The 15,463-nt window shown below is 37.8% G+C and overlaps 1 protein-coding gene across 2 annotated transcripts; it reads left to right on the top strand.

Moving 5' to 3' along the window:
• Positions 1 to 2,509: 2,509 nt before the first annotated feature.
• LOC108701747 lies at positions 2,510 to 13,354 on the top strand. Of its 2 annotated transcripts, none has more exons than XM_018236771.2 (4): positions 2,510 to 2,667; positions 9,010 to 9,089; positions 11,637 to 12,022; positions 12,253 to 13,354. In XM_018236771.2, exons 2-4 carry the CDS (start codon positions 9,028 to 9,030, stop codon positions 12,444 to 12,446), a joined length of 642 nt encoding a protein of 213 aa, XP_018092260.1. In that variant the 5' UTR covers positions 2,510 to 2,667; positions 9,010 to 9,027; the 3' UTR covers positions 12,447 to 13,354. The 2 variants fall into 2 exon arrangements, with proteins under 2 accessions (XP_018092260.1, XP_018092262.1); XM_018236773.2 differs by having other exon boundaries at positions 2,511 to 2,667; positions 11,669 to 12,022.
• The last annotated feature ends 2,109 nt before the right edge of the window (positions 13,355 to 15,463 follow it).

Raw genomic sequence — 15,463 nt, 5'->3', positions numbered from 1 at the left:
CATGTATTTATATAGCGCCAACATATTGCGTAAACATACTAAAAAAAATCAACAATATTAGTAAACTAAATTATTTTATACTTTGGGTATTACTGGTTCCTTAATCTTAATCGCTAGACGGATCTGAGTGTTAACTGGTGACATCTATAGCTTCAGAGAGAGTTCTCCATTGCGCCAAATTGCTTTATTGCTTTATTGCATACATGTGAAATGTAATTTGTATATTTATAGGCACTGAGGAAGGTATGTGGGCAGGACCCAACCTAAATATGTGCTTGAACAAACTATATGGTTTTTTAACTATATCCCTACAATGCTTAAACACTCAATCATTTCTGGACTTACCAGTAATAATTGGGTGGAGTGAAGAACACTATGAAAAATTAAAACAAAACCCAATCACTCAAGGCACACCTGAGTCAAATGAGTTAATTTATTGGCTTATTTTGTACTTTAAATAGTTTACAACAATCACAAGTAGCCTGCTTACATCTGGATTTATAATATTGCTGATAGCTGTGCCATAATCATAGATATATATTACAGAAATATAGAAACATTGGGTTAACAGTCACCCTGATATAGTTCCAGGGGTACCCAGGGAACAAATAAGCACTTGCCCCAAATCTCCCCCTAACTGGCCTTCAGACTGGGCCCCCTTAGCTCATAACAAGGTTACAGATATATAGAAACATTGGGGTAACAGTCACCCTGCTATAGTTCCAGGGGGGTACCCAGGGCACAAATAAGCACTCACCCCAAATCTCCCCCTAACTGACCTTCAGACTGGGCTCCCTTAGCTCATAACAAGGTTACAGATATATAGAAACATTGGGGTATCAGTCACCCTGCTATAGTTCCAGGGGTACCCAGGGCACAAATAAGCACTCAGCCCAAATCTCCCCCTAACTGACCTTCAGACTGGACCCCTTAGCTCATAACAAGGCTACAAATATAGAGAAACATTGGGGTATCAGTCACCCTGCTATAGTTCCAGGGGTACCCAGGGAACAAATAAGCACACACCCCAAATTTTTCCCAAACTGGCCTTCAGACTGGGCCCCTTAGCTCATAACAAGGTTACAGGTTAAGGGGGTCAGGTGCGGGTTGAGTTTTTCTAATCCACGCATCACTAATCTGGGGGTAGGAAATACTCAAGAAATTGAGTAGGTTTGGAATGTGACTTGGTTGTGGCCAACCAGAAGAACATCTGTGACATCCTTCATCTACTGGCCACTGAGCAATATCTATCTAGATCATTAGAGAGTCATCAATCTCTCTCTCATTCTGTCTTCAAGTTTGATCTTGGAGTTATTAACTTGTAAGTTGTTTTGTAATTTAGAACAAGAATATCCAGTTATTTTACCGGAAATACCAGACAGTATTTGCAAGTATGAGCAGCAGACATCACATGGAGTATTCCAATAGCAACATAATTGTGAGAATCCCATAATCAGGGTGTCACTGGATATCGAGTTCATCTATTGTCAGATTTGCTTGTGTTTGGAGAAGTCACCCAGGGTCACCCATGCCTAGAGCCAAATCAGGCTGATATGATCATTCCCTCTGGCGTCAGATGATGGGATCATGCTCTGGGATAAATACACACTGGTTGCAGGTGCCATTTCTAATAATGGTATAACCATTTAAAAAAACATAATAAAAGTATATTGACAAGTTTCTTAGACTTCTTTTCTCTTTCATTAAGCAAATAGTCATTTTTTTGGTGTTGATCCTCTTTAAAGGGGTTGTTCACCTTTAATTAACTTTTAGTATAATGCAGATTTGCAATTAGTTTTCAGTTTTTATCATTTGAGTCAGAAGAAGATGGCAAATAATTCGAAAACTATAAAAAAGAAAAAATGAAGGCCAACTGAGAAGTTGTTAGAATTAGTCATTCTATAACATATGTAGGGGGTTATTTACTAAACTCTGTTGGGCTTATTGGGGCAAAACTCAAATATTTCAGGATTTATTAAGGAATGATGCTGTAAAATTTCCAAATCCAAAAATCCACCATCTCAGACCTGCCGAGGTTGTCCTATCCTATTTGGAAGTTTCTGTTGTCTGCGATGGAATTAGCCCAAAAATCCGACAATTTCTGGCTTTTTTGGGTGAAAATCTGAAAATTGTGGGCGATTCGGGAAAAACTGAGAATAAATTGTACAATTCGGGTTTTCGCTTGATTTTATACAGTTTTTCCCTGATCCGATTAAATCAAGATTTTTTAATAATAAATAAGGTCAAATCGTGGATTTTAGTTTGGTCAGACTTTTTTAAAAAAAATCAGAAAAATTCGGATATTGATAAATAACCCTCTGAAAGTTAACTTAAAGATGAACCACCTCTTTAAGGAAAAAGAATGTCAGCGGCTGTTTGACTTCACGAGGAATGAGTGAACCATCGTAAAAATGTGTTTCGAATAAATATATGTAAAATGATGCAAAGAATCAATGTTCCAGCCTGGAAAGTGGGTACGTCCCATTAGGAGAAACCTGACACCCACTGTTTGCACAGTTCACTCTGGCAAAGAAAGGGAGTAACCAGGAGAAGGGAGCAGAGAAGCAGCAGGTGGAAGAGTCAGAGCATATGGAACATTAATAGAAGAGCAGACACTCACTGACTCACTTCTGTGATTACAGGAGCCACATGGATCAGCTTCATTAGGTGAGTGATTTATGATATTACCTATTCAACCAGCTGATATGAATCCACAATATTCCTGCCATTATTCCCATGCAAAGGGTAAGACGAACTAAAAAAACCCCACATGGGCACAGTTTATATTAGCTCACAATGGGCTGATGGATGTGTTGCTAAGCGAAGGAATAAGTATGGCAGCTCCCACTGTATTTCTAATCATATGAGGGGATGGGATGTCATACAACTCGTTAAAGGAAAAATAAGTGTAATCAAACACATAAAGGGGCAGATTTGCTAAGTTTCGACTGAATTTTCGAAGTACAAAAATTTTGAATTTAGAAAACATTTTTTGGATACTTCGACCATCAAATAGAATACTACGACTTCGATTTGAAGTAAAAATATATTGAATATTTGACCATTTGATAATCGAAGTACTGTCTCTTTAAAAAAAACTTTGACTTCAATACTTCGCCAAATTAAACCTGCCGAATTGCTTTGTTAGCCTATGGTGACCTTCTACAAACTTTTTTACAAAGTCTTTACACATCAAATAAAAATCCTTTGATCGTACGATAAAATCGTTAGATTCGTTAGATTCGAATGATTTAATCGTTCCATCGAACGATTTAATTGTTCGATCAAACGATTTTTATTCGATCATAGGATTGCCAAATTCGGTGAAAAAAGTTTTTCAATTCGATGGTCGAGTTTTTTGTACTTCGAAATTCGACCCTTGATAAATCTGCCCCTTAATATAGGCTTTGCAATAATCTGTTTAAAAAAACTAATTTGCATTGCACATATTTTACCTTTGACAATTGTTATTGCAATCCATCCCCCATTTGATATTAAAGATAGTGAGAGCTGCCATACTGATTCCCTCACGTGCGGCAACCTCCATAAGCAGAGAAGCCCATCCACTCCAGGTCTCCTACATGAAGGTTTTTATCCATCCTTCAGTTTGCATTCAGATCAGTGCGACTCAGTAAGCCTAGAAAGCAGAGATTATAATCATTAAAGCTGACTCGTTCCAACTTCAAAATGGGGGTCACTGACCCCATCTAAAAAAATGCTCTGTAAGGTTAACAATGTATTGTGATTGCAACTTTTTATTACTCATCTTTCTATTCAGGCCTCTCCTATTCATATTCCAGTCTCTTATTCATATCAATGCATGGTTGCCAGGGTAATTTGCACCCTAGCAACCAGATAGCTGAAATAGCAGGCTGGAGAACTGCTAAACAAAAAATAATAAAAAACGAAAAGCAATTGAAATTGTCTCAGAATATCACTCGCTCCATCATATAGAAAAGTTAACTCAAAGGTGAACAACCATTTTAAATAGTAATTTCCATATATTACTCTACTTGTTGCCATTTTTGTGGTTTTTATCTTGTTTTTAGGTTACTGTGTTTCACAGTCAAAGTATCTTTTTCCTCACATTGCACTAGCTTACTACAATGGATTTGTGTATAAGGTGCCACTGGGACTTGTGTCTGAAAATGAATTGTATGTAATTATTTATATGAACTTTTATATACTTTTTTATCACATGGTTGTTAATTGTATGCTAATTGAACACTGCTTAAAGGGATACTGTCATGGGAAAAAAAAATGTTTTCAAAATGAATCAGTTAATAGTGCTGCTCCAGCAGAATTCTGCACTGAAATCCATTTCTCAAAGGAGCAAACCGATTTTTTTATATTCAATTTTGAAATCTGACATGGGGCTAGACATATTTTCAATTTCCCAGCTGCCCCAAGTCATGTGACTTGTGCTCTGATAAACTTCAATCACTCTTTACTGCTGTACTGCAAGTTGGAGTGATATCACCCCCTCCCTTTTTCCCCCAGCAGCCAAACAAAAGAACAATGGGAAGGTAACCAGATAGCAGCTCCCTAACACAAGATAACAGCTGCCTGGTAGATCTAAGAACAGCACTCAATAGTAAAAACCCATGTCCCACTGAGACACATTCAGTTACATTGAGAAGGAAAAACAGCAGTCTGCCAGAAAGCATTTCTCTCCTAAAGTGCAGGCACAAGTCACATGACATGGGGCAGCTGGGAAATTGACAAAATGTCTAGCCCCATGTCAGATTTCAAAATTGAATGTAAAAAAATCTGTTTGCTCTTTTGAGAAATGGATTTCAGTGCAGAATTCTGCTGGAGCAGCACTATTAACTGATGCATTTTGGAAAAAAAAGTTTTTCCCCTGACAGTATCCCTTTAAATGATGTCTGCACTATGTCCACACTATGCTTGACAAAGGGACGTTCCCCGAAACGTTGCACTGCATTAATAAAATTGCAAGGGCTTGCCCTGCTAACTAAATTCTTGTGTGCCGGTGATCCTTCTATGTACCTTGGTTGGGTGGTTGCCGATTCCCCTACCACCGAGCACCAGGACACGCTGCTTGGGTTTTCTGCTGTCTCTCCAAATTGGCTTGTCCCTGTACAGAACCACAAGTAGAAGATCACATCCACAGTCTAATGTGGTCCTCATCCAACAAGATTTTCCAGCCTTCTCAACTGGTACAATTGATCACTCCAGAAATACCGCCATTAAAAAGAATATTACCAGATTGTCAGATATTCCTATCTGGTATTTGTAGAAATGTTTTTTTTTGGATACAGACCTACTGTAGAGGCACTTATGGATGCCAAGCTCAATAATACTTAATCTTTAACTTATTTGTATTCTTTGAGTGCATTCATGACCCAAGCATTTCCAGGCCAAAAACTACACTCAATATAGGGAAGCTTGTCAGCAGTTTCCTTTAAAACATTTATTGAAGCAGAAATGTGGCACAATCTCACGGGGAACAACCCCTTCCTCAGGTGAAATACCAAGTTCACACACTGGACAACTCTTATCCTACAAAAATAAATTGGTGAGGAACAGTTATTTAATTTAAAATATAGTAGTTCTCTTGAACATTAGGGCAGTCTGCAGTAAAATTTAGAATTTTTAAACTTCTGCAATTCCCTCATTTTTCATCACCACCTCCACCACAGTAGTCTAAAGGTTATTTATGCTGAGCAGAGAATATCTTGCAGTTGTAAATCAGCATGTCTTTGACTATTAGGCAATCAAGACTTTTTCTAGATGAACTGGGTCCTCCTGCTTTACATACAATTCAGGAATAGGTAATTTGGTGGCCAACAGGGCATAAAGCCTTCCATAGCTCACAGAATGTTAATATAAAATATATCTGGAACGGTCTAATTCCTAAGACGGACGAATGGCTAGTGTCAGAGGGTTGATATCTGTTACCCCCGCCCTCTATGACACCATAACGCTATAGTGCCCATGGCAGGAGGGACTATAAGGGCTAATGGTCAACTGTGGACAATGGTCACTCATATAACATATAAGCCATACAAATAAATGATCTCCACTCTGTTACTTAGAAGAGTGTCAGCAAGTCTCGTTTGCCCTTTTGCAGAAGTGTTGCTCAATAGCTGGCTGTACCACAATGGCTTTGTTTAGCCAACAGATGTCTACGAGGCTGGACAGTTGGAACCAGAAATCTCTTATGTTGCAAAATTGCACATCTTACAGGAATGTATAAATATATATGTCAGTAAGTCTCCTCGCCACACCATGTTTGGTATTTCCATATACCCCTTGTCACAATTATTGTAAATGCCTTCTGAAAGTTATATAACGCCTGGACCAAGAGGTGGGTCTTTGGTGAGTCCTTGGGTGACATTCTGTGTGTTACTCCAACATCTTACCCAGACACAACTGTTATGTTGTATTATGTATGAATAAATTGCCTGACTATTACTAAAGGTTTTCCTTTACTGAGTTTTGTCTTACACAAGGTCAAAAATGGTACTACTAAAAATACCATCAAGAACTAAGCAGAATTAACTGTATCTCAGTCTTAATATGTTGACCCTTTAATTATTTCCTCAGATGGCCTCTTCTTAACTTATGATAGTAGAAACCCCTTCCTACACAATCTATACTGCCACAAGGACACTTCTCGATTCTAATCCTTCTGCATCTACACTCTGCATTTGATACCGTTCTATTCCATTGCCCTCCAAACCCTGACTCTCTTTTTACCTTTCTAAACAATCCTGCCTTTTCCCTAGTGCTAACAAATGCATCTTACGGTGGGGTGCCTGAAGACTCTGCACTTGGTCCTTGGTTCTATTTTTGGGAGACCACTTTTATTGGATAGTGGTGACATCCAGATATTCTTTAACACTTACCCTGAAATTCCTATTTACCTCTCTGAAGGTTATTTATGATTACATTTTACCATTAGCAAAACCTGTTGCTCTTTCCTCTGTAATATTTCCTGTAACTCTCAAATATGACCTTAACCTATCTGACTTCAACTACAAAACACACTGCTTACCAGCCTTGCAGATTCCCACCTCTCTTCCATCTTGCTCTCACCTAAGAATGAGAACCCAGTCCACCTGTTAAAATCTTTATCATGGCTCTCCTTTAGGCAAAGCATAACTCGCAGACTATTTTACTTATGTTTCAAAGACCTTCACTTCTTCACACCTTTCCTGGTCATCTTCTCTGTTCATCTCACAGCCACACCAGTTATAACAACCATTGACATTTCCCATCTAAAATGTAACCCTAAACCTAGGCCTTAACCTCTGAAACACCTTATGTGTTCTTTCATAAGGAACTCTCCATCAACTTCTTCGAAACACAACTTAAAGGCTTCTTCATGGAGTGCTAGCACAGTATCTGCTGAACTTTTTACCCTACTTGTGTCTGTAAACCATCCACCCACTTAGTGTGCAGTCTCTACTCAAGATAGGTCTCCTTCTACCTCCACAATAATCTTATTGCAGATAAGGCAGATCCCTGTAGAAATTGCAGGTGTAGAGTGAAGGATGAAGCAGATAGGAGGTGCTTTTCAAATGCACAAAAGCTCGGAAAGTGAAAATGGCATTTACGTAACCACCCAATGTAAATAAAAATCAAAAGGCAAATATGTTGCCTTTTATCATCACAGTGTATATGCATTTTACTATGCTTACGTGCACAATGCATTGCATAGTCATGGTTCAGTTCATTTTATTAAAAAAACAAAAATAACTCAGGAGAACTCAGTTCTCAGCATTGGTAAATGCCATATATATTTACAGCTATTGTTTTTCACATATATAATATACATATTATACAAGAACTGCCAGAACTGTAGAAGGGCCAGACTGACCAGGTATTCCTCATTCCTCGTAGTAATAACTGCCTTACTAACAACAACTACATACAACTGGCTTTGCAATCCATACTTAGACTAATTCCAACGCTCGTAGTCTACACCAACGCAAAAGCTATATATATGCGGGAAGATCTGTGTGTTTAATCCCACTTCACTGGGCTGATGAGGGATGGCTGTGATGTCACCAAGATGCCACCTATCGTTGGAAGATATCTACACGGAACCTTATTTTAAAGGGATATGGCGTCCCCCATAGTGGGAAAGTGCTATGGCAGCATCATTACTGTTTGGTGGGGATCTCTCAGTAATGGGTATTTTTTTAAATCATGCTGAAGTGTGGTTTGGAAGATCCTGTATAGCCAACAGATGACCATCTGCAAGGAGTTTTTTATGTTTTGTCCATGTCTATGTGGGTTTCCAACGGGTTCTCTGGTTTCCTCCCACATTCCAAAAACATATAGGTACGTTAAAAGATTCCTAATGAAACTGACCCTATTGTATTGTGTGACCTTAGTTTGTAACTGGGACTGAATGAATTTTAATCTCTGTAAACATCTCTGTCCACATGTTGGGGCTCTATAAATAAAGGACAGTAATAATAATAATAATATACAAAAACTGTAATGAGCTTGTAGACAGATCAGCCAGATATTAGGTTGCAGTCCAATAATTTCTTATCCGTTAACAGCACATTAATGTATCAGTATGTCACATTGCACTTAGTGTTGCTTGAGGTCTTATTGTTTTTCTTCAATCCTGAGAAATTCCACTTAATTTTGCTCTTCTGTTACCTTCGGCACACTGTGATTGATTAAAATTTTCTATCTGAGGTATCCGGCTTGAAGCTTCATCAGGGCTTTGATGTTTGCTTTCTTCTTTACTTTTTGCGTTATTTGTGACGTTGTGTCCTTTTGTTAAATATTATTCTAGCTATAAACCCCTAAGGGAATCTTCTCAGCCAATAAGAACACGTTATGAATCCTTTAGGATTAATCCTTTAGGGAAACCAGATTTTTCTTGGCAAACAGTGCACAGATAATTTATAAATTGGCTGCAATATTGTCATTGTGGTTGGTAATTACCACTCATTGTTATTATCTGTCTTTTATTCTCTCTCTCTCAACTCATTTTATACAACTTACTTTTTTTGGTTTCAGGACAACCTTCTTCTTTCTATGGAATATGGAAATCAGAAGCTGTCAGATAAACTTCATTCTGTGCCTTATTATCAGGGAAGGTGAGTTTAATTCATCAGATTTGGATTATTTGTGAAGGATCAGTTTTTATAAGAAGCCCCATGAAAAGTTAGTGGGAGAAATAATAGGCATTTCTTGTGTTGAAGGAGGACTTTATTGGAGCTATTGATGACTATGTATGTCGTAATGGAGTGATATAATGCAATAACCCATAACAACCAATCAGTGATTGACTTTTTTCAGCCAGATGAAGGTCCAACAATAAAAAAACAAAACTTTGATTGGTTAACCAGGTGCAAATCTGCCCACTGATTATAGATAAACACCAGTTTGTCATGTTAACATTTAGCTTTTTTCCCTTAGGTTGAATTTTTTTCACATTACTCCATAAAAACATTGTATGACTTTTTTTTGCCAAACTCAATATTTTTTTTTTCATTTATGAAACGGTTTAAATTTGTTATTTTCAAAATACATCAATTAATAGTGCTGCTCCAGCAGAATTCTGCACTGAAATCCATTTTTCAAAAGAGCAAAATTATTTTTTTATATTTAATTTTGAAATCTGACATGGGGCTAGACATATTGTCAATTTCCCATGACCCCCCCAGTCATGTGACTTGTGCTCTGATAAACTTCAATCAAATTTGAGTGATATCAATCGCTCCCTTCCCTCAGCAGCCTAACAACAATGGGAAGGTAACCAGATAACAACTGCCTGGTAGATATAAGAACAGCACTCAATAGTAAAAATCCAGGTGCCACTGTGATACATTGGGTAGAGAAACAATAGCCTGTCAGAAAGCAGTTCCATAGTGCAGCACTGGTTCTTTCTGAAAGCACATGACCAGGCAAAGTGACCTGAGATGCGCCTACACACCAATATTACAACCAAAAAAAAATACACTTAGGGGCAGATTTATCAAAGGTCGAATTTCGAAGTGAAATATACTTCGAAATTCGACCATCGAATGGCTATACTTCGACTTCGAATATCGAAGGTTTTTTTTACTGAATTTGACCATTTTGTGGTCGAAGTAAAATCATTCGATCGAACGATGAAATCATTCGAATGAACGTGTCGAACGATTTCAGAGATCGATCCAACGATCCCTATAGGCTAACATAGCACTTCGACAGGTTTAATTTGGCGAACTATTGAAGTCGAAGTTTTTTTAAAGAGACTACTTCGATTATCGAATTTTCAAATATTCAAACTATTTTACTTTGAATCGAATTCGAAGTAAATTCGAAGTCGTAGTATCCTATTCAATGGTCGAAGCATCCAAAAAATTACTTTGAATTTTGAATTTTTTTACTTTGAAAATTCCCTCGAATTCACTCCGACCCTTGATAAATCTGCCCCTTATTGGTATTGGTTTATAATGAAATGTTATATGGTAGAGTGAATTATATGCAGTGTAAACAGTGTAATTAGGAAATAAAAACTACACCAAAAATCATGACAGTATCCCTTTAATGATCTGGTTCAGTTATCAAAGGTTTTCGCCTCTTCCCTCAGGTCTTTCAGCAAAAAGTGTTCACCAATTGATCACAATACGAATCTATATGAAATTCCTACAACTTAATAACATTTTTTCTCATCTTCTTACTTGGGTGTAAATGCTAGAAAAGAATAATAAATAAGAGAAATTTTAATTTTTTAAAAAAAGTGAGGAAAGAATTTAAATTAATTGTAATTCATTTTTTCTCAACCTTGCATAAATTTGCCCCACAACATCAAAACTACAAGAACAGATACTTTTTGGCAAATCTTCAGACAAACCATGCCAGAACAGGCTTGTATGAAATTGCATATAAATTGCCCATGTTTTCACATAATTCTCAATTGTGTTACTCCCATTAGATTAAGTGAATTTTCTGAAAAATGAACTTAAAATAAGAATTCATTTTGAAACTAGTACCAAAGTTTAAAAAATTGCCAATTTTGATTCAAATTTGATTAGAATTTTCGGGTCGGGACTATTCGATCGAATATTAGACGTTCAAGTTTTTTCATAAATAACCTACCATTCAAATTTACTAAAAAAAATTCACATAAATTTGTAATTCGAAATTTGATAAACAACCCCCACATATTCAAGCTTGTCTAGTTGACAACTGATCGTTGATAGCTACTGATGGGCAAATCTGACCCGCTTTGCTTCGCCAAAAATTAGCGAAACGCGAAAATTCACCAAAATGCATTGGTCTAATCACCAAATCTTTTTTGTTGCGCGATGTGGAGTGTCAAATTATTTTTGTCGCTCTACAATTTTTTTCACCAATTGGAGTTTATGGGCGTTATTTTTGCTGCAAAACTCTATGAAAAATTTAGCTCACCACTATTGATAGCTGTTTTATTTGTCTGGTAAGCATACACATGAAGAAAATTGTACGATTACAAATTGTACAAATATTGGCCAATTTTCGGGTGTCCATAGTTCATTCCTCCACCAAATACAATTCTAGGTAGAAGCAGGTTCTTTAAGCACTAGCTGTACCCTAATGAGTATTCAAATGAAAGCTAGAAAGGGGCATAAATAGATACAGTCTACATACAGAATGTATTTTCTTTTCTCCTGTAGATGGTTTGCATTATCCATGTCTTCTGTCTCAGTTTTTAGCCAAGTGTTCGATCTGAATGATGAGACCTTCATTGCCCACATAAACCAGCAAGTTACTCTAAATTGCTCCGTTTTAACGGCAGAGGACTGGAAACAAAACAAGGTACAAGTAATTTGGTTTAAAAACTTCACGGAGAAGATATTAGACTGTGTGGTGGATAAGGGGAAGACCACCAAGTGCCAGTATGGGTCTGGATCATCTAGAGCTCAACTCTCCACTAAAATCATGGAAGGGAATGCTGCACTTGAATTCACCAATGTCCAGGAATCAGATGGTGGGACGTACCAGTGCTGGGTGATCTTCCCTCAGTTCTACAAAAAGAAATACATTGAGCTGCACATACAGGGTGAGATTCTGATGACTGGGGTTTCATATTGGAGGTGCTATTGCTTGTGTGATCAGTATCACCTACTGAATGGGTTTAATGGATCAGATAGTTTCAGAATTATCTAAAGAAAACTATGTACAAGCAGAAACAATAAAGATTATAAAAATGACATCTATACCTATACACGGTAAAGATAAATGTATAATCATGGTAAGAGAACTAAGGTCTCATATTAATATCATCTACAGGTGAAGTAAAGGATGCCTCAGCAGTAGGTGAATCTACTGGCATGAGGTTTACAGACACAATGGAAACCAATTCTTCATGGGACGTAATGCTAAAGAGTGGATGGTTTATTGCCTTTGTACTGGCTGGAGCCATCATTTTGCAGAGATACCGTATGAGGAATAAAAGGTTGAGATACAATAATCTTATTTTATGAACTTCATGTGAACATGATTCTAAGGAGATGTGCCTCTGAGATCTTACATCTTCATGGTTACATTTAGATTTTGTATTGGCCATGCCACTATGACCATTCATAGCCAACTGTTCCAAGAAAACCTGAGTGAATGACTGATACAGTTCATGATGAACACAACGTTACTTGGAGAACATTTTAAACTTGGTGGGCATGTGTCTTTTTTATGATCATCTACTACCTAAATAAATAGTAGTTATTTTTTAAGGCTTAAATGTGTGGAACTGACCCCCAATTAGGTCCAAATTAATGAGAGTCGCATCCTGAAGGTCAGTTAAAAAGAGAATTAGGATGGATGCTGTATTCTTGAATTTGCATAGGACTATAAGTGCTTGGCTTTGATATATAGTAAGAAGAGAGCACTCAGTAAGCAGCAATCTGCTGTGGTTGTATTTTTATAAGACTACTTAGATACACAACATATTGTAGGTCTTATGTACCCTTTCTCAAGTGTAAACAGAACGTGACAAGCTTAATAAACCTTCCCTTCCATCCCCCCAAGGCTCCAAGTGGATAATTAACTAGGAAGGTGTGACCAAGTATCAAGTCCATCACATAGGGAAATTGTCCAATCCAATTGAAGAAAGTCGGAAGTCCATGAAATAGCTTCCAATTCAAAAAAATATCCATAGTGTCTATATAAAACCAATTGTCCACATTAATTGTGCCGTAAACCATCAGTGTCCACATAATACATATTGATCCTATCATCTATCATATCTATCACTTTGAAAGAAGTACTAGAAACTCTGCGTATTTGCTTTAAAATTTGTAATGTACCCTTTGTGTTCCTGGATTCTGTTCTTGACCTCTCTTTTGGTCTGACCAACATACCCCATACCGCACGAGCATTTTAATAGATACACAACATACATCCCATTGATACAGGCAAGTTAAACTGTAAGTGCAGTTGTTAAACAAAATGGCACACCGTCTATGTAAATTAAATATTATATGTATTTATATAGAACATTCTATTGATTATAACAGCCTTGATAAGAACACAGCAGGAGGCACAGCTACAATTGGCTCTTGGGTTTGCAGCAGATAAGTCACTTCTAAGGCAACTCCCTCTCATACCATCACACTTGCCTGTAATATGCTAATATAATCAGTAGGGATGCACCAAAACTACTATTTGGGATTCAGCCGAATCCCTGAATCCTTTGTGAAAGATTCGGCCGAATACAAAACCGAATCCGAATCATACTTTGCATATATGAATTAGGAGCGGTGAAGGAAAAAGTGGGAACATTTTTTTTTACTTCCTTGTTTTGTGACGAAAAGTCACGTGATTTCCCTTCCAGCACCTAATTTACTTATGCAAATTAGGTTTCGGTTCCAGGCCCAAGGATTCAGCCAGATCCGAATCCTGCTGAGAAAAGTTGAATCCTGAACCAAATCCTGGATTTAGTGCATCCCTAAAAAGCAGTGTTATTATATTATGAGTTTTGTTTAGTTTGTTATTCCTCTGAAACCTCATGTTACCTTAGTTGAAATCCCCTTTGCTGTCCAACATTTGCTTGGACCTCCTTGTACACTGTTTTTGTGGGCTGGCGCCGGCTCTTCCCTACGGGTGCGCGCGTCGCAGTCCCTTGTATTTAAAGGCGCGCTGACGTATGACATCAGAGCGCAAAGGCGCGAAATTCAAAAAGTATTTAAGGCCATTTTTTCCACAGCACCTTGCCCGTGATAGGATTTGTTCCTGGTGCTTCTGAGCTTAAGCTATTTTTGTCTGAACCTATTTGTGATTCCTGTTGTGATCCCTGCCTGGCTTTTGACTATTCTGACTTCTGGATCCTGACCCTTGCCTGATTACCCACTACCTCTTCTGATTAACCCTTTGATTGACTACCCGGTTTGACCCTTGCCTGCCTGACAATTCTTGATATCTGCCTGCCTCGACCCAGCCTGTCTGACGATTCTCTTGCTTGCTCCATTTGTACCGTGACCTTCGGCCCAAAAGACTATCTACCTGCCGTGCCCCTTTGCCAGCCAAAACATCTCGCCTTGTACCCCTCGTTAAGTCCAGATGGCACCCAAGTAAGCTGAGGGCTCCTCCCAAAGCCCAACGGTGGTCACACTACTGGTGAAGCCGAGCCGAGACCAGGGTACTTGGCACCTGTTCTGCTATTGGGTGCCGGCCGTGACAGTAGCACAGAGGCAATTTCATGTATAAATCCCTTCAGAACGCATAGCAGAGTAGCATAGAGGCAATTTTATGTATAAAGGAATGCAGCCTGTCGCTCCTCTGCAAAGTGCGTATTTTACTTCTGTGCTCCCCCTCAGTCATTGTACTTTTCCTTCTTCTCCCTTCAACTTCAGCCTTTTTTATACTATATTTGACTGCTCATTTTACATGTGGTGCCCATTTTAACTTCCCGGCCATAATTTTTTACATAATACTGTGATCTTCCACCCAATAACCTTTAGATTATTTAATTTTAGCCAATCATGTTTAAGCAGCCATTTCCAATCTTTAAAAAAGCCATGTTTTTTTTCTTGCAGCCAAGCAGGCAGGCAAAGCTCATATTGGCCTGCACTTGGACTTACAAGTTAAATTAATTGCTTATGTTCCTGTTTAATTTAATGTATACTAATCTTAGTACTTCCCGTTTATTAAACATTGGCTGCAAAAAAAAAAAAAATACATAACCAAGTGGCTTATATTAAAAATTGTAAATGATTTGTTATAATTAAATGGAAAATGAGCAGTGACCATCTTACCCAGCTTGCTGGTCTACAGACTTAGGTATCCAGTTTCAGGAACAGACTTTAGCCAACTGCATGCTTAAATTATTTAAAAGCTCTAGATGTTGCAGGCTACAGGAAACGAATTATAAAACAATCTCCAGGTGGTGCTTAACGTATCTTTAAAGGGATACTGTCATGGGAAAAAAAATGTTTACAAAATGAATCAGTTAATAGTGCTGCTCCAGCAGAATTCTGCACTGAAATCCATTTCTCAAAAGAGCAAA

Source organism: Xenopus laevis, chromosome 9_10L (genome assembly GCF_017654675.1).
Source record: "Xenopus laevis strain J_2021 chromosome 9_10L, Xenopus_laevis_v10.1, whole genome shotgun sequence".
Lineage (NCBI taxonomy): Eukaryota > Metazoa > Chordata > Amphibia > Anura > Pipidae > Xenopus > Xenopus laevis.
This window is presented reverse-complemented; position numbering and strand designations above follow the sequence as displayed.